This window comes from Suncus etruscus, chromosome 10 (assembly GCF_024139225.1).
Source record: "Suncus etruscus isolate mSunEtr1 chromosome 10, mSunEtr1.pri.cur, whole genome shotgun sequence".
Taxonomy (NCBI): domain Eukaryota; kingdom Metazoa; phylum Chordata; class Mammalia; order Eulipotyphla; family Soricidae; genus Suncus; species Suncus etruscus.
The window spans coordinates 11,259,338-11,278,267 of record NC_064857.1 but is presented as its reverse complement, the minus strand read 5'-3'; the positions used below and the strand labels follow the sequence as shown (position 1 = coordinate 11,278,267).

General features: G+C 34.0%; 1 protein-coding gene across 1 annotated transcript in view; it reads left to right on the top strand.

The window, feature by feature from the left end:
* Window positions 1-18,930, top strand: part of CNBD1 (cyclic nucleotide binding domain containing 1) — a 226,598-nt gene that overhangs the window by 132,575 nt on the left and 75,093 nt on the right. Inside the window, exon 6 of the mRNA XM_049782419.1 lies at window positions 17,065-17,258. Coding sequence (XP_049638376.1) covers window positions 17,065-17,258 — 194 coding nt within the window. The remainder of the gene's footprint in view (window positions 1-17,064; window positions 17,259-18,930) is intronic.

Sequence of the window (18,930 nt, the reverse complement as noted above, 5' to 3'; positions counted from 1 at the left end):
TTAAACTCAGGGTCTTTCACATATATGTGTTCTACTATTTTTCCATAACCTTTAAGATAGCAATTAAAATTAATTTGCTTTCTCATAAATTTCTATAATTACATTTATTATGAAAAATATAACAATGTAAATGTCCTTCAAATTACATAGCTTATGGTATATTTAGAGAGATAGGTTATTTTTTGGTTGTTTGTTTTGTTTTTGTTTGGGGGTAACAGTTACTCGGCAGCCCTCAGGGGTTACTCCTGGAGACCATATGGGATGCAGGGTTTCGAACCACTATTCTTCTGCATGCAAGGTAAACACCCTAACTCCATGCTCTCTCTCTGGCCCGTTATGGTGCATTTAGTCCATAGACTTTATAGTCAAAAAGGAATAGGTTTGGAGAAATACTTACAGTAGGTAAGGGAACTTTCTTTGAATGTAGTTGACCAAGTTTTGATCTTCAGAATCACAAATATTTCCTTGAGTACTGACAAGCAATATACCTAAGCACAGAACAAGAAATAAGTTCTAAGTCCTACTGAGTGTGATTTCAAACCAAAGAAAACAAAAATAGGACTTCTAACTATATATTTACATATATATATATACAAAACTTATTAAAAATAAGAAGTAATTGTATATAAAAGATAAATAAGATTGTTAGAAAAAGTGTGAGTAACAGAATGTTAGCATACTATATAAATTACCGATTGTGCTCATAATGCATATATTTGAAGTATTTATGAAAATATGAAATCAACAGGTATAAGAAACACATAATTAAATATACAGAGGAGTTGATTTAGACAGGTGCCTCTATTTATTTAGGCATGTATTCTAAAAGTTTCACTTTAGGAGGAAGAAATTGAGAAGCAGTAAGGTGAAATTTTGACTTTCTGCTATATATTTTTGGCAAATTTTTCATACTAATTGTACATTAATTCATGTGTTAGTGTTTGTAATTATGCATGCAGTTTTAAAAGGTTATAGAACTGCAATTAGAAGCAAGCATTTGTTCTGTTTTCTTAATAACTCAGGTGATTAATTATTAGAATATGAACTTACACTCCTTGACAAATATCAACCTTAATTTAATCTTTTATATTAACTAAGGCATTCCAACTCACATTTCCGAGCATAAAAGTTTCAAACTCTTAAAAAAATTAAAGCTTGTGTTTACATCTACCGGTGTCAAAATCTTTCTCTTGAGTTTTTCAGACATCTAAGTCTGACAGCTCAGATCTGCTTCACTATCAAAGCAGTCAACTCATTAAATATCTGACCTTTGTAAATCTCTTTGTTCATCCAACTTAAAAAACAAGCTTAACCAGGTGTCTTTCTTTCTCCCTTTTCTTTATTCATGCCTGCATTTCCCTCCCTCTGCTGTTATTTTAAGTATTCCCCTTAGAAGTCCCTTGTCACCAGACTGCTGACTTGCAATCTGCTGTTGAGATTTTGAATTTCTCTCCTGCAATTCCACGCAGCTGTTTGTACCTTATGGTCTCTTTTTTGGCCACAGGTTCCTTGTAGTTTCATTATTTAAAAAAGCTTCCTAAATAAGTCTCTCATTTGGATTTCTGAAGGAAGGAAAGAAGGAAGGAGAGAAAAAAAGGAAGGGAGAAAGGGAAAGAATGAGGGAGGGGAAAAGGATAAACAGACAAAATATTTTAGGGAAATTATTATTATTTTAAGTAAACAAATAACATGCACATAGATTTATTTCTGTGATAATAATAATAAAACAACTATGTACTAAGATTACTTATATGACCTTATGTCTGTACTATACTAAAGCTAACAGGCAAAATTCCTTATTACTAAAGTAATTACTAACAGTAAGAAATAATCTCATGCTATATATTATAGAGATGTAGATATAATTAATTCATTATATCAAGGTTTCCAGACTATCTCTTATTTTATAATTAGGGCAGTGAGCATTCTATGATGGGAAACCTAGAACTCCTAAGAAATAGGCTTGAGAATTCAATTAAATGGCTACCTAAATTTTTTTCTCAGAAGAGTTTTTTTTTTTAAAAATCATTATTTATATTACTCATTAAAACATTTCAATAGACTAATTGTCATAAGGAAGGTTTTTATCAACTTTCTTGAAGGCACTTCTGTCGGTTCTCAGGGTTTAATTTTGGTTCTGCACAAATGGATCAGTCCTGGCAGGGCTCAAAAAGCCATCAGGGATGCCATTCCTTGAACCCAGGTGGTTGCACGCATGACAAGATCCCAACCTGCTGTACTATCGATTTTTGCCACTAGGCATTTTTTTCACTTTCATAGCAATATAATCTGTACTGTTTTATTATATTTTCTCTAAGTTTTAAAGTACCTTTCTCTTATGTGTTTGATCTCATTTATTTCACTCCCAAAATTGGTGATTATATTATAAAAACACCAAATCATCCCATTTATTAATTTTGCATATTTTTAATGCTAAAATATTCTAATTACAAACATTTAGAAAACATTTCTCAACCTGTACAGCTTTATTTTCTGCTGTCTTAAATTTTACTTACACATTATATTACAAGTGAAATGAAGCTCAGAAAGATAAGTGTAGCTAAATCTCTCAAGCAAAATATCAGAAAAAAATCTAGTATACATTTTTTCATATACAAATGATCATAATCTTTAAAGTATGCTCTTGCAAAAGAAATTAAGAGTATGTATTCCTGCCATCAAGGCCACAGCTCTGATACAGGTATATTCAGCCTTGTAGAATATTCATTGATTGAAAACTGAATAAACTTTTACTGGTAACTGGTGTTTCTATGGTCATGAAGATTGTGTTTGGGGAGTTAGCCCCAGTCACTGTGTGCACTGACCATATACAATTATTTTCTTATTTTTCATATGTTTAATATATTTTCTAAAAGTAATATTTTGGGAAAAATTATGCTTTAGGAAAATGAATGCAGCACAAATGATGATTCTTCAATTTCAGAACAAGGTTGAAGTCTTTTATCTTCCTATTATTTTTCTGATATTGATATTGAAGCTTTTTAAAACCGTGAAATGTTTAACAGGGATCATATTTGGAGCATTGAATTACTTATCAGAAAAATCACTACCCAATCATAATAAACACTTTCTCTTAAAAATTATAACAGATGTACTAATAGGTTACATAATAAAGATGTTCCCCTAATCCTAATTTCCTTTAATTCTGTTCCTGGAATTGTGATATGTACGTATTAAATTAAAGTGTTTGCTTTGTTCTTTTTGAAACTTTTGAATCAATAAGGGTTTCATCTTGATGTAATGTTATGATGGCAAAGTTAGAAGCATAAGCAGGTAGAAAATCTAAACACAAGAAACAGAGGACACTTCTAGAATTAGGTACACCCTGTGGCCAGTTCTGGACTGGGCAGAGATATGTAGGCCATAAATCCTAAAGCTAAGAAAAACATAAGGACCCAAACTAACTTTTTACCTAAATGGGAATGGAAGTAGGGCAACCAAAACAATTTGTAAATTAATAAATGTCAATATAGAATGTGAAATTGACTATATCTATCATAATGATTCCTAATAACAAAGGTCCCCTCTAATTCCCCAGTAGTACCCCTCCTGCCTCAGTGTACCTTAGTGTATTACTACCAAGGAACCCAGAAAGAAACCCTATTCAACTGGTCTACCCTGGTTCCACAAGTGAGCTGTGTTGTCAGGAAAATTCCTATTTAAAGAGATCTGTACCTCTGCTTGGCTTTGCAACTTAAAGTGATTGCCTATATTATCCATTTGATGATAAATAATCATATCTCCTTGTTTTCTAAAGATGTCTTTGGTGTGATTAAGAGACTCCTGCTACAACTAAATTTTTGCAATAAAAAAGGAACACATTAAGGCTGTTTTATATAATTACTTACACTAAGTATCTAAAATGAATAGGTTTTAAAAATTATCTGATGTTGGAAAAATAATAAGTAGAACAAGTATTTTCCCACTTTCTAGTTAATGCTGATTGTCATATTTTAGAAGAAATTGTAGCTTTTGCTAAAAGTGAGTTATTTTTAAATCCAGATTTTTATATACAAAAATTTCATGTACATTATGAAGGGACACTCCTCCCAGATCTCAAGGTTCAGTCTTTGTGAAATTTCCACTAAAGAATTTAAGTAGGAGTATAAAGTAAAATAAGTTACAAAAAAGTCTACATTTGTGAGTTTGGGAATGACAGCAGGGCAAAGGGAATATCTAGAAAGAAAGATTATGGAAGAAGTTGATTGCTGGTTTAAAAGGGGGTAAGGGTGACTTTTTGGGGGGTTTTGGTTTGCTTAGTCCTGCATGTCCATCTGTCTCAGAGAATCCTGGAATGTTGACCCCTTCAGGTTTCTTCTAATAGTTTCTGGGTTTCTCTTAGAAAGAAAAAAAAGTTTTCAGATTCAGAATGTGAAGGAAGACAAGATTGATGAGCTTATTATCCGTCCCATACGTCCTATCTGAAGATGTGTTTTGACTCTGTCTGTCCCAAGTTTTCTGGTAGCATAGTGATGGCTGCAAGTAGATTCACTATCCTTCCAGTGACTCAAGGAAGTGAGAGGAGAATAATCTAACCCTTTTCCAGTATGTCAAAGAAATGTCATAGGCCAGTGAGGTAAATGCTTTAGAGAAGTTTGTCTAGTACTGATTGCCATTTATCACAACATTATAAACACTTATTTAGCAACTGATATTGAGTTATTTTTACTAGTAGCAGTAGTCACCAGAGTCTGTCACTGAAACTTATTTCCCATTATGAAAGATAGCAATATAATAATAGTAAGCTTGCCAATAGCAAATAGTGAAAAATAGTAAAATATCAAGAAATAAGTTTAGATGTAATTATAAACTATTATAAAGTCACTTTGAAAAACAGTTTGGCAGCATTTCAAATGTAATACATAATTCTATCATTGATGCAGTGATTTTGCTCTGAGTTAGTTATACACAAGAGAACTGAAAATAATAACTTATTTAAAACTGGTACATCAGAGTTCTTAATAATAACTTTATTCATAACAATTGTTAAATAGAAACAGCTCACATTTACATCAGTAATTAATGCACATTTATCATTATCAGTGTGTTACAAAAGATCATATTTTATTTAATTGACATGAAATATATAGAATATACACATTTATAGAAATAAGATTAGTGGTTGACAGAATTTTTGGAGTGTAGAATATAAAACATTTCATTTATATGTACATATATACAATTTTAAGAGAAGTAATGAAGATACTCTCTAGAGCCAGATAAATAGTACACAAGCTAAGATGTTTACTAGATGCTTAGACTCTGGTCTGATCCATGGCATTGCATATGGTCCCCAGCTCCAGAGTAACTCATATTGGCAGAGTCAGGATTAAGTAAGCCTGGAGTATTGTGATGGCTTATGGTTCCAAAACAAACAAACAACAACAAAAAAAACTACCCAAAATTTCAAAAAAGAAAGACACTATTCTATCAGATGTTATAGATGCTTGTACATGACTTTTTATATGTAGACAAAGTTTTACATTTTTTTTTTGACATTTTAAATTGCTTTATTTAAAGACCATAATACAGGTTGTTCACAATACAGTCAGGAGTATTTTTTTACAGTTGCAAAGTATGCATGTTTGAATTTCAGTTATACAATGCACAACACCATTCACCAGTGTATGTATTCTGCCACCACTTTCCCTAATTTCCTCCTGCCCTGCTGCATCTGAGTGAGATATTTTCTTTTCTCTCTGTATAAGTATATATACACACACATATATATACACATATATGTGTATGTACATATATTTTTTTTCTTTTCCTTTTTTTTATAATAGCTTATTTTTATTGAAGATCAGAAGTTAATATACGGTTAACATTATTTCTGCACACAACTTTCCAACAGTACCCCCATGGCCTGAGCGCTTCTAACCTTCACAGTAGCCCAAGGGCCCCTTTCATAATAGCTCAATCCAGGGCCTATTTTAGTAACATAGGATTGAAACATAAACCAATCAGATTTGTACAAGTACAACAATTTTAACCAATGGGAGCATAAACACATTTTGATGGCGGGAAGGATAAAGAGGAACCTGGCATGATGGGGGGGGGAAGCAAATTCTTAAACAAATAGCTAAATGATATTTACGCAAATACAATTATTTGTTTAGCCTATTTTCCATTTAGATCTATCTTTTGTGCAAGCAATAAGGATCATAATTTAAAAGTTTTACATTTTTAATATTGAATTAAGTAAAATGTACATGGAATAATCATTATAAATCATAACTAACAATTATAAAATATTTAATGTTTTAGAATCACCCCTGTTTCTTCCTTTGTTTTTATGAATTTACTTATCTTAGACATTCATACAAATTGGAATATATAAATAAATGCTTTATGTACTTATCTGTCTCCTTTCATTTAGCATGCTTTTACATATATCTACATGGAATCTGGTATAAAATGCTTTTATATAGTATTATAAACTAAAATAGAGTTCACTAATATATTCATATATGTAGCTTCTACGAGAAAGCCACAGAACAGAAGTCAGTACCCCACAATAAATCTGTTTAACATTATAATAAAATAAATTTAAGTGACTTTCCTGAGGAAACATATTTGTGAAATTATATTTAAAAAGCTATTTAAAAATGTCTCAGAATATCCAGTCTTCAATATGCCAGTGTGAATTAAATATTTCCTAAACACAAAGCAGCTACTGAGACATAATTTATTCTAGTGTTTTTTCTTTCTCAAGAAGCAGCTCTGTGCAACATACTTGAGAGATATTTTCTTAGAATGAAAAATCTATTCATTATTTTCTTTAACATTGTATAGTAGAGTAACCATGTTTTATGTTGTCTAATATTCTTTCACTGTTAATAAGAAAGACATTTGAAAGACAGAATCGTAAACTCTGCAGATGGGCTTTAATATATATTTTTAGTGTTTGAAGATTTAAATTCAATCTTGTAACTCATCACTCTTGATGAATATACTAGGGATTTGAATCTGAAACCAAACTTTTCATTACCCTTTATTATATTTCTAACAAACAAATATTTTCTGTAGGTATAACTAAGGTTTGTGGAGCCTGAGAGGTAGCACAGTGGTAGGATGTTTGCCTTGCATGCATCCCATATGGCCCCTGAGCCAGGAGCTATATCTGAATGCAGAGCCAGGAGTAACCCCTGAGCATCACCAGGTGTGGCCCCTCAACAACAACATAAACAAACAAACAAAAATAATCCCCTAAGGTTAATCACTTCTATAATATTCAAGAACTCTATTTTTTAAATGAAAAAGTGTATGCTTATCTCTCTACCCTTAGTTTTCCTTTCCTTCATTCATTACTGCTCTTGTTGATACGATGGCATAGCAGGATGCACATGAGCATCTCTGATGATCAAACTTGTAGTTGTGGTACTCATCTGATTTCATATTGCATTGTTGAATATGGTATTCCATGTGTTGTGGTAGGTATTTGAGCACATGCTTGTCAGATTGTACTTCTTTATTTGTTTTGTTTTGTTTGTTTGTTTGTTTGTTTGTTTTTGGGCCACACCTGGTGATGCTCAGGGGTTATTCCTGGCTAGGTGCTCAGAAATTGCTCCTGGTTTGGGGGATCATATGGGACTCTGGCGGATAGAACCACAGATTGTTCTAGGCTAATACGCACAAGGCAGAAGAAGCCTTACTGCTTGTGCCACCACTCCAGCTCCCAGTTTGTCCTTTTTAGTTGTGGTGTTCTCAAGTTCATTCTGGTTAATAGATTAAGATGTGCTAAAAGGTTTTAAGAGCAGAGCCATTGTGGCATCAGAGATTGGACCCAGAAAATTATGCTTATAAGGTAGAAATTCTAAGACACTGAGATTATACTTCACACTCTTGAACAAATGAATACAAAATTATTTTATGCATTTTACTGAGGAACCTTCACTACCATGATATATGTCACATTAAGAAATACACTTAGGTGGTGCTTAAGCTAGGATAACTAGCTTGTATGACTTGGATCATAAAAAACCACATCAGTGGTGTATGATATTTTCAGTGTTAATACATATACGCAAAGTAATGCTATTAACTAGAATGAAAAGATTCTTGACAATTTATTACTATCGTGATGCTGTTGGACTTAATGTATAACCTAAAATTTAATCTTTATCTGCAAATAATACAGTGGAAATTTGTAATATGAAGTGATGTACATTTTTTGAGAGATGGTTGTAGCGATTGGTTTTGTAATCGGAAACTGTTTTTGCTTCATGAACGTTGATACATATTAAAAAGTTCTAGGGTTTGGAGAGACTGAACAGGGTTGAAGTATTTTCTAATCATAAAGTAGACTTTGGTTTGATTTTCAACATCATATAAGGTGCCCTGAGCACAGCCAGGAGTGATCCCCAATCATAGCCTTTTGTGGCCTTCTCACCTCTTATAAAATTTTTGGGCACTAAAAATTCAAAACAGGGGTCAGAACAAAAGCACAGTGGGTAGGGCATTTGTCATGCATATGGCCAAATTAGATTCGATCACCTGCATCCCATATGGTCCCCTTAGTACCCCTAGAAATGACCCCTAGCTGTTGGCCCACACCCTGAGCAACAATGGGTGTGGACTGCAAACAAAATATAATAAAAGGTAATTGAAAGTGTATATTATTCATATTATTTAGAGAAATGAATCAAATAATTTCCCCAAGATTCTAAAAATATAACAAACTAACAACATTAAGGTTTAAAGTGTGCTATTACTTGATATTAGGAATCAGAGTAAATATTTCATGAAGAAACATTTTGAATCAATGCATATACTAACATAAATTTAAGACATAATATATATATGGAAAGAATGTAGAAATATTATTGGTATGTTTTATATGTTTCCAATTTTATTTAGTACACATTGATTAGAACTATTGAATTTTAATGTATATAATATTTTATATTGTTCATTGTAAATAATGAAATATTGATTTTAATGGAAAAATTTATCCTATGTGATTATTGTTAGAAGATGATCCAAATCAAGGGTGAAAAATGTCTTACTTGCAGGCTGCAAGTAAAGCTCCCCAAAATTACTTGATCCGGCACTGCCAACTTCAGACAAGACTCAAATTTCAATACTTCCAGCATTTTACTTTTTTTTTTTTGTTTTGTTTTTGGGCCACATCCGGCAGTGCTCAGGGGTTACTCCTGGCTGTCTGCTCAGAAATAGCTCCTGGCAGGCACGGGGGACCATATGGGACACGGGGATTCGAACCAACCACCTTTGGTCCTGGATCGGCTGCTTGTAAGGCAAACACCGCTGTGCTATCACTCCGGGCCCGTACTTTTTCTTTTATTTATTTATTTTTTTTTTATCAATTTTTGTTACACCCCACTCAGGAAGGGCACACATCAGAAAAGTGTTGCACTCCTGAAAAAGAATTATTTGCCAAAAAGGCCCGCTTAGAGCAGTCAAAATCAGTTGACTCTTTGCGTGGAGTGTTTGGCAATACTTCTAAAGTGGCTGTAACTATCTCTCTATTTTTGACCATTATTAGAAATCAGGCCTTTGTAATTCTTTCTAACAAAGGAGGACAGTACAAATCCCGCCAAAAGTCTCCCACTGACCAGCTCTTGTGATCTTTGCTACTTTGGCGCCAAGATCATGTTTTTCCCAAAAAATTAGCTCATAGTAAAGCAATTTTCAGTTTTCCCCAAAACTCTAAAATATTTCTCTCTCTTCCCACTTCCCTGAAAATTACCTGGTTTCTCCTACTTACCCAAAACAAAGCTAACCCAAAACAAAACTTCTTTTCACCTTCAGTGTGCAAATTTTAGCCATGGTCTTTCATTCTGTTTCCCTAACCATCTCCCACTTTCTTTGATGTCCAAAATTACACCCTGCATTCCAAAGCTCAACCTTTAAAAGTTAACCAGCTCAAAAAATAAATTTGTCTTTGTCTTTCTAGACGCAAGTCCCCATGCATTCTGTGTGGTCTCATTCATTTCATATTTCATAATTCATTATTCCATATTCGCCTATTTGCGCTCCCGCTTGACTTCCAGTGGGAAAATGAACTCACTAAGGTTATGCTTAGGAACTTTTGATCTCATCAGGATAAAACAGTCCGCAGCAAATTTTTATTTAATTTTTTTGTGAATTATAATAACATTAATCTTGAGGGACAAGCCAGGAGTGTCCAGTCCAAGACACATGGTACACATATAAGTAGACAATGGAAAAAATATGTATGCCTCTTGTCTGTCTAAGACAGCCCATTTGCTTCTATTGTGGTAACTCAATGGACGTTGTGCACAAGGGAGGCTGGAAGTTTTCTTCTTGCCAAACAAATCATATACTGTGACAGAACTACAGACTTTGATCCTCCTAACTTTTTCTTTCGTTTGTTAGGCTAGAGTGCATGCAAGGATAGAGACAAACCCAGCTGTAATGGAGGCTATGGCTGACCCTATACTTGATACTATTTTATTATCAGTGATGCTCAGGAGACCCCGTGATAAAAGAGGACCTAAACAAATGAAATCCATATCCATATGACCATGATCACTAACCCTTGCAAAAACTGGAACTCAAATAAAGATGAATGAAATTATTATACTCAGAAAAGATCTCAGGAATTGATGAGGAGATTGTTGGATATCTTTCAAATTCAAGGTGAAGAATAGACAGCCAAAAAAAATTACCATGTTGCTAGTAACACACATTTGATAAAGGCCATTTGAGTACAGCAAATCCCAGTTCAATTCCCAGTTCCAGGAAGATCCCAGAGCATTAACATGAAAGATCCTGAGATGAAATAGAAACGACCCCTGAGACTGCCAGGTATGGGTCTCCAAAACTAAAAGTCAATAGCTACAACATAAGTAATGCTCAAACATAGTCCAAGTGATGACTACAAGAACTGAAAAGCTGATATGGATTGTCTCTGCTTCCCAAAGAAATGAACAAATAATTTTTATGTCTTTTGAACATTAATTTAAAACTTCTTCAAAGGATTACTTTTTTTTCACTTGAATTCAAAGACAAAAATCTGTGTATCTTGTTTGTAGCAAGGTATTAGAAGCAATGAGAAAAGCTTATCTGGAACATCATTATGGCCCCAAACATGCTAAAGTCAATACATTGGAAACCAATTATGGTAAAATCATTATTCTTCAGTAGAGTTTGGAATCACAACCCAAGTTCACCAGACCTCATGCCGACAACTATAATGATTCAATGATTTTATTAATATGACCTATATAGTGAGTGAGATGTTAGCAAAATAACTGAGTTTTTTATGTAGAGGGAGAGTGTGAGAGAGTATATATTGTCTGCTATGGAGTTTTAGTACTAAACTAAAATTGTTTGTGTATTATTTTGTCTCAGAGAATGACCTCTGACAAGATTATTGACAACACAGGATATTGCAAAGACAGTGAAGAATTCTTCTAGAGATTTTATATTTTTTTCCTTCTAATACATGACAAGATATCAGATATGACATATAATGACCAAATTATTGTTGGTTTATTTAGTTTTTGAGGGATCACTCTAGACTAAGTCTTGTGAAAGGAGCTCTGAATCTGGAAGCAATGTGTGTGGCACCCCAAGAGGTGAAGACCTATTTTAGAGACTCTTTTTAATCAAGGAGAAAACGTACACTAATCCTTGAAATTTTAAGTGGACTTTATTTGGCTACACTTGTGCCATGCATAAACTTTGTGGAAAGCAGAGGGTTTAACATATGAGGGTTTGAAAATAGTTCCTGAATGAGTTCAGTGATCTCGTTCGTATCACTGTGTGATGCAGTAGCTTATTTGTGAAAACATGCTAAGTGGGTTTAGAACTGCAGGGTTAAGTTGAGCAATTCATGGAGATAAAGGGAAAACCTGTTAAGGAACTCAGTGATAGCAAGTGACTGAGTGATCTAGGTTTCCTGGTGACAATACAAGTACCTTTCAGGCAGACTTCAGGTCCCCAAACAGCTTCTCGGCTCCCTGCATGAAATCATTAGAAGTTAAATGAGGGGTGTAGAAAGTGCAACTCAAAATAAATAACGTGGTGCATTTTCCAACTCTGGAAGGACATAAATCTTCTACGGTACTTGCATATGCTGGTGAACGTGCAAAACTAATTAAGGCATTTAGTGGAAGATTCAAGCATGTGAAAAGTAAACAAATGGATTTAAACATCCCTGTCTGATTTCTTACAGCATGAAATTGTTCAGCTGTAAAATGACGATGAGCTAAAAGTCAGGTACAACAATTTCCCACTGCTTGGCTTCTATAAACTGCACATAAGCAATAATAAATTTATCTCCTTGAAATGTTGTCTCTATTGAAATATGTATCTATGTTCAGAAACATTTGCTGCTGTGAGCCATTATGTTAAAATAATTGCAGTTTTGAGATTGACCACACAAATATAGAAAAACAGTTGTAGGTAGCAATGCTAGCTCAGATCATTTTAGACACCTCAGATCAGATCACAGACCTCACTCAAGAGAAGTTGTAATAGACGTCACATTTAACCAAGGTGAATTAATTACATATTTCCTCAAACATATGATCATTTCATATGGCCAATGAATAATGTTAACAATAGCCAAAGCCTATGGCAGAAAAAAGGTTGTCATCTCTATTTTAGACAAAAATTTCTCAAGCCCAAATTATTTTTATATTGATTTTCACCAAGAAAGATTATCTGACTTTTCATTAATAACCTTGAGCAAAATAAGTTGGCTACTTGGGATTTTTCTCTCTATCTATTGTCCTATGTGGTGCTCAGGAATCGCTGGGCAACTTCTTGTGATTCTCAGCCAAAAAGACCATTTGGACAGAGGATGTAGTGCACTCTAATCCATTTATTATTTTCCTGGAAACAGAAATCTTCTTTAAAATCAGAAAATAGTGCAGAATACTCCAAGACGTTGTATTTCTTTCTTTTTATTAATAATTTTTGTTTTGATCAAAGTGGATTACAAATAATTCACAGTAGTATTTTAGATACATTAGTGACATTGAATCAGGGACATTCCCGCCACCAGTGTTGTCCTTCCTCCACCCCTGTTCCCAGCATGCATCCCATATCGTACCTCCTTTGCCCCCCAGGCTGCTAGTATAAGTGGTCCCTTCTGTGTCTAACTTGTTGTAGATTGGGTTTTCATTTCTGTTGTAGTTGGCTTTGGATTTGGTGATCAAATCTGATCATTTTTTATTTCTACTCAATGTTCATATGACTGTTTGGTCTTGTTGCCCTCCATTATTTCCTCCTCAATTTGTGAGGCAGAACAAGATGGTTCAAGTTATGCAGTTCTGTTTGAAGGTAAGAAAAAAGAAAAAAAAAGAAAAAGAAAAAAGGGGGAGCAAAAATTCAAATAAGCAAATATTGTAAGGAGTCCTTCTAGAGACTATAAAAATCAGTTTAAGAAAAGAATAGAAAAAAGGAACGAAAAAATAAAAATAATACAAAAAAATTCAAACCGCCCCCCCAAAACGAAAAAAAAACAAAAACAAAACAAAAACCAACCAACCAACCAACCAACAAAAAAACTTGAAAAGCACCACAACAATAAAGACAACCAAACACTAACCATGGTCCCAAAATAAAGAGGAATCAAAGCACTATATGCTTTGAAGCCTGGACAATAGCACAGCGGGTAGGACATTTGCATACCATATGGTCCTCTGAGCCAGCCAGGAGTAATTTTTGAGCACATAATTAGGAGTAAACCCTGAGCACTCAGGATGTGATCCAAAAACCAAAATGTGAATGTATTTCTGTGATTATTTTTTAATTGACTAGAAAAGTATTAAATAATTATTTTTAAAATGCTCAATACTATTTTGGATTAGGAAAAACACATTCTGTGCTGGAATTGCTTCAATGTGTTATTAAAGGTAATATAATCCTTAGTCCTACCAGCAGTTACTATATTATTTTCTTTTTATATAACCTTTAAGTTTTTTAGCCAACCAAAATGTGGATTCCCCACAGAACATCAAGACTGTCTTAAACCTACTTATGTTCTTTTCCTAAAATATGATCTAATCATCAGAGTTTAGGCATAATATTTACAATTTGTTCTGTATGTAATTCTCAGTGGTATAATTTTTCATATAAAATATTTTAGAACAAATTAATCCTTGTTGAATGTTGTCCTAAAATGTAGTTTGGGTCTGATAAAGAATACAGTGAGTAGGGAAATTAATTTGTATGTAGCCAACGTGTGTTCAATCCCCAGCATCCTATATTGCTCCCCATGCCCATCAGGAGTGGGTCTTTGAGTGCTGTTATCTAGATACCCTTTTCTGGTAATCTTTGGATATCCAGAAAACATTGTTTGCTCTGGGAAATTCTCAGTGATGATGTCTTTGACTCATTTCTATATATGGGTTTACTTCTGGCCTTCTCAGACCCGAACAATGCCTATTTGTTCCTGTTGAATTTATTCCAAAGGTCTAATGTAATTTGTACACGTATTTTGAGAGTCTTTTTCATCTTATGTTTGTTTATTTTATTTTATTTTATTTTGGTCACACTTGGCAGTGCTCAGGTGTTACTCCTGGCTCTGCACTCAGAAATTGCTCCTGGCAGGCACAGTGGACCATATGGGATGACAGATTCTAACCACTGTCTGTCCTGGATCAGCTGTGAGCAAGGCATTTGTCATACCACTATGCTATCTCTCCAGCCACTGTTTGTCTATTTTAAAGCTCTTTTAGAATTTCTTTTGTGGAAAAGAGTTGCTATGGAGCTCACCTTCAAGCTCATTAATTCTGTCCTCAGTGTTATGTATGTAAACATTTCCATGAGATTATTATGTTGCTGATCCTGCCCTAATCAATGATTGTGTCCTACCCTAGGGTGTGACCTGGCATTCTGCTCCCACTCTAGGGTGGTACCTGATTAGGAAGTATGAAAGCAAGGGTCTGTGGAAGGCAGGGTTTTTTTTTTTCTGGGACTGATTCTGGGGCTTTTGGCTTCAGCCTTATCCACGGAATAAAGCTGATATCGTCAGAAGCCTGACTACCTGTTAGCTTTCTACCCAGTGCATTCACCTCAGAACTGCTGGCTGAACAGGGTGACAGACGTGTGCTCCAAGCTGGAGGAGAAAGACCTCATCCTCCATCCCTCCATCAGTCAGTCCCATGAAGGGCTGTTATACAACACTCAGTAGCTATTACTCCACTGCTAAGGCTTTCCATCGACTTTTTAATTTTGCTTTTAAGTCTTTAAGTCCTAATGTTTCTCTTTGAAGTGTTCTCATTTTGCTCTCATATCCTTTTGTATTTTGTTGGCTATACATTCCATGGGTTCCTTGAGCTCTTTGAATATCCTTCAAATTTTGAGTCTAAAGTTTAGATCAGAGAGACTATATGGTTGGCTGATGTTATTTATGTCTTAAAAAGACCATCTTCATTCATTAAATGTGATTAGATTCTGTGTTGTTTTCTCATTATAATTTTTATAGCATGGTGGTGTTTATTATGGGTTTTGATGGGGCAGCCTTGACAAAATGAAATGCATAGTCACAGAGTGAAATGGAACATCCCTGCTCTGGTCTGGGCATGCTCACTTCATTTCAATTGAAAGTTGAAAGGAATTACATATTTCATGTTTGTGCATCAAATGTTCACGAGTCTTATTTTACATAAGACTGAAACCATTCTATGTACACTATTTTGTACTTTGTACTGTGAATAACAGAAATCACTAATACTTTAATAAGAAGAAAGGATAAGTATTTGCATGTTTTAGGAATATAAGGACATGAAATGATCCCTGAAATCAGTGTATTAAGTTTCTTTTCATAGGAAGTTAATAACATTTTATAGAAAGTTAATGTCTTTGAAATAATCCGTTTCAAACTTATAAAGTAATGCAATAATTTGGAAAATAGAGAAATCATCTAATTTCAGTAATCTGCATTTTTAAAACTTAAAGGGCCAGAGAGAAATGTTTTAGGGCCAGGGAGAAAACATATATGGTTGGAGTTTATAGTGCCATACAGGAGCCTCATGTTCGGTTCATTGAAATTTCATGAATACCAGCATTGATTGGACTTATCCATGAGCTATAACCTGGGAGTATCCCTTAGTGCTACTAAGTGTGATATGGTCCTCAGCTCCTAAATATAGGTTTATTATAGAATTAATTTAATTTTACTTGCTAAATCTTACAAATCTACCAGTTCTGTATGCACAAAATTGAGCACTAGGAATTGATGGAGCAGATGACACATTGTGTATTGTCCTAACATAGCACAGAAGAAATACTGGGGAAACATTTCTATTTCCAATAAGGGGTTATTTTCCTTCTCCAAATTATCTCCTTCATGAAGTTCTGTATACACCACCATGATGAAACAAAATTAATTTAAAAAAATTGGTATAATAATAGATCTATAAAATGAGAGAAGTGGTGGAGTCGAAGTGGTAGCAAAGTGGTAGGGCATTTGCCTTGTGTGAGGCTGACCTAAAACAATATGGGTTCAATCTGTGGCATTCCATATGGTCTCCCTAGCCAGGAGTTATTTCTGAGCACAAAGCCAGGGGTTACAAGAACCACAGAGTGTGGCCCAAAAACCAAAAATGAGAAAAGTGGTGTTTTGAGAGAAAAATACGAGAATTAATTAGTTACATTAATTAAAAATTAATTAATTATATCCAAAAATTCAAGTTCAGATCTTTTTTTCTAATATTTTAATCTTTTAAGTATACTAATTTTTTCATGTATATTTCCTGGAATTTGTTAATTTCATTAAAAGGCTGATTATTAGAGAACTGTCAGAAAAATGCTCCAAATATCAAGATCAGGGGTGGCAAGATAGTACAGGTATAAGGTGCTTGCTTTGCATACCGAACAACCCTGGTTCAATTACCAGCATCGTATATGATTCTTGAAGCACTAACTGGAATTATTTTTTTGAGCACAGAAGTAGGACTAAACCTGTTGAACAGTTGGGTGTAGACACCAAACAAGAACAATAAATATGTTATTTATTTATTATTTTTACTATATGCATGTCTTTATTGAAGGCCTTGTGACATAAGCTCTACAAATACTATTTTGGGTTTTGTTTTGTTTCAGTATCTGGAAATGATGGTTTTTATGTTATACTGAAAGGCCTGGCTCGACCCCAAGCAGATCCATACAAAAATTTGATGGAAGACATTAAGTCAGCAACCTCTTTTACATCTTCAAATTGCTACAGCTTTATTTACAACGAAGACTTCAAACATACTTCAATTACTGACTCTTTTATACCTACAAGTGAGCCAAAGGTAAGACATGAAGCTTTACTTTTTTTCAAAGCAATGAGGCTCTATTATTGCAGATAATTCATCTTTTTCAGATGTTTATATACAAATGGTTTTGGCCCTGAAATGGTTCAGATGATTAACTTTAAGTAATACTATTACACGATTACACTGAACCTGAAAATTTGAGCAGAGTGAAAGCATAGCAGAAGGGTGTTTGCTTAGCATGCAGCTGATCCAGGACAGATGATGGTTCAAATCCCAGCATCCCATATTGGGCCCCTGAACCTGCCAGGAAAGATTTCTAAGTGCAGAGCCAAGCAAGAGTAACCTCTGAACGCCACTGAGTGTGACACAAAATCTAAACCTTAAAATGGTCTAAAAAATTGTAATGAGTGATATCTTTAACAATGCCACCCACTGATAAAGATAGTATGTTATACTTGATATCTGACCATAATTTGATAAAATTATCATCAGATATCTTCTGATGAAGATCAGAACATATGCTCTCTTGAGTAAAATTATGAATGATTGTTTACAATATTTAAGTCAAGAATGGTACTAACGTAACAAAGGAATTAACTCATAGAAATCTAAATATTTATTTATCATTTGCTTATTTATAATATTTCAAAACTGTCAGTAGGTCAGAAATAAAGATTTGCTTTCTTTCTGTATCTCTTTATAGTTAACAACTCCCTTAAGGGGATATGCTTTGTTTGAGCTTACATTAAAGCTAAGCCAATATTAGATAAAGGCCAAGAAACTCAGAGCACTAAAGAGCCAACTGAGAAAGCAATTCAAACTAGATTATTCAAGACTATAGTTTTAAGTGAGAAAAACAAATCATTTTTAGGTTGAAGAATGAACAGATATAAAAAAAACTAAGAAATAAAAACAAATGTAAAGTGAGATATGTATATACAATTAGATGTTGCTCTCATATGAATGAGTAATATTTCTGAGATGTATTGACAGGACTGGAGAAAGTTACATACATTATATACTTGGTGTTACTTGGAGGTATGTGGGGGTTGGGTTATACTTAGAAGTGCTTAGGGCTTACCGTTGTCCTATACTTGGGGGTTACCTCTGGCTTTGCTCAGGAGACCATTTGTGGTATGAGGATCTAACCAGGGGTGACAGACCCTTAACTCAATACTATCTTTCAGGCCACTATGTTTTCAGAAAGAAAAAAAAATACATTTGGGAAAGAAATAATTCTTAGGCTATTTCTTAATCAAATCTAGTCCATTTACATTTTGAGCAATGAATTAGTTTCTAAAGGAGAAATGCATGAAATATGATAAAACTATCCTATTTGAGTGTTGTAGCATGTCTATGAAAGAGCACAACTCATTTATATTCTACTCGTGTTATAATATAGGTTTTTATGTCAATTTTAGTGAGAGAATTTGTCAAATTCTATATGTTTCAGATACACTATGTTTCGATATATGTATACATTATTAAATGATTGCCACAATAAAGATAATTATCTGCTCTGTTCTCTGTGAGAACTTTGCAGAACACAGCCCTCAATTTCAAGCATTTAATGAAAGATTGTTCATAACAGTACCATGTACTAACTCATCTTGTACAATTAAAATATCTCATTCATTGACTAATACCGTATTACCTCACTTCCGAGTTACTGGTAACCCACAACGTATACATTTAATCATACAATTGC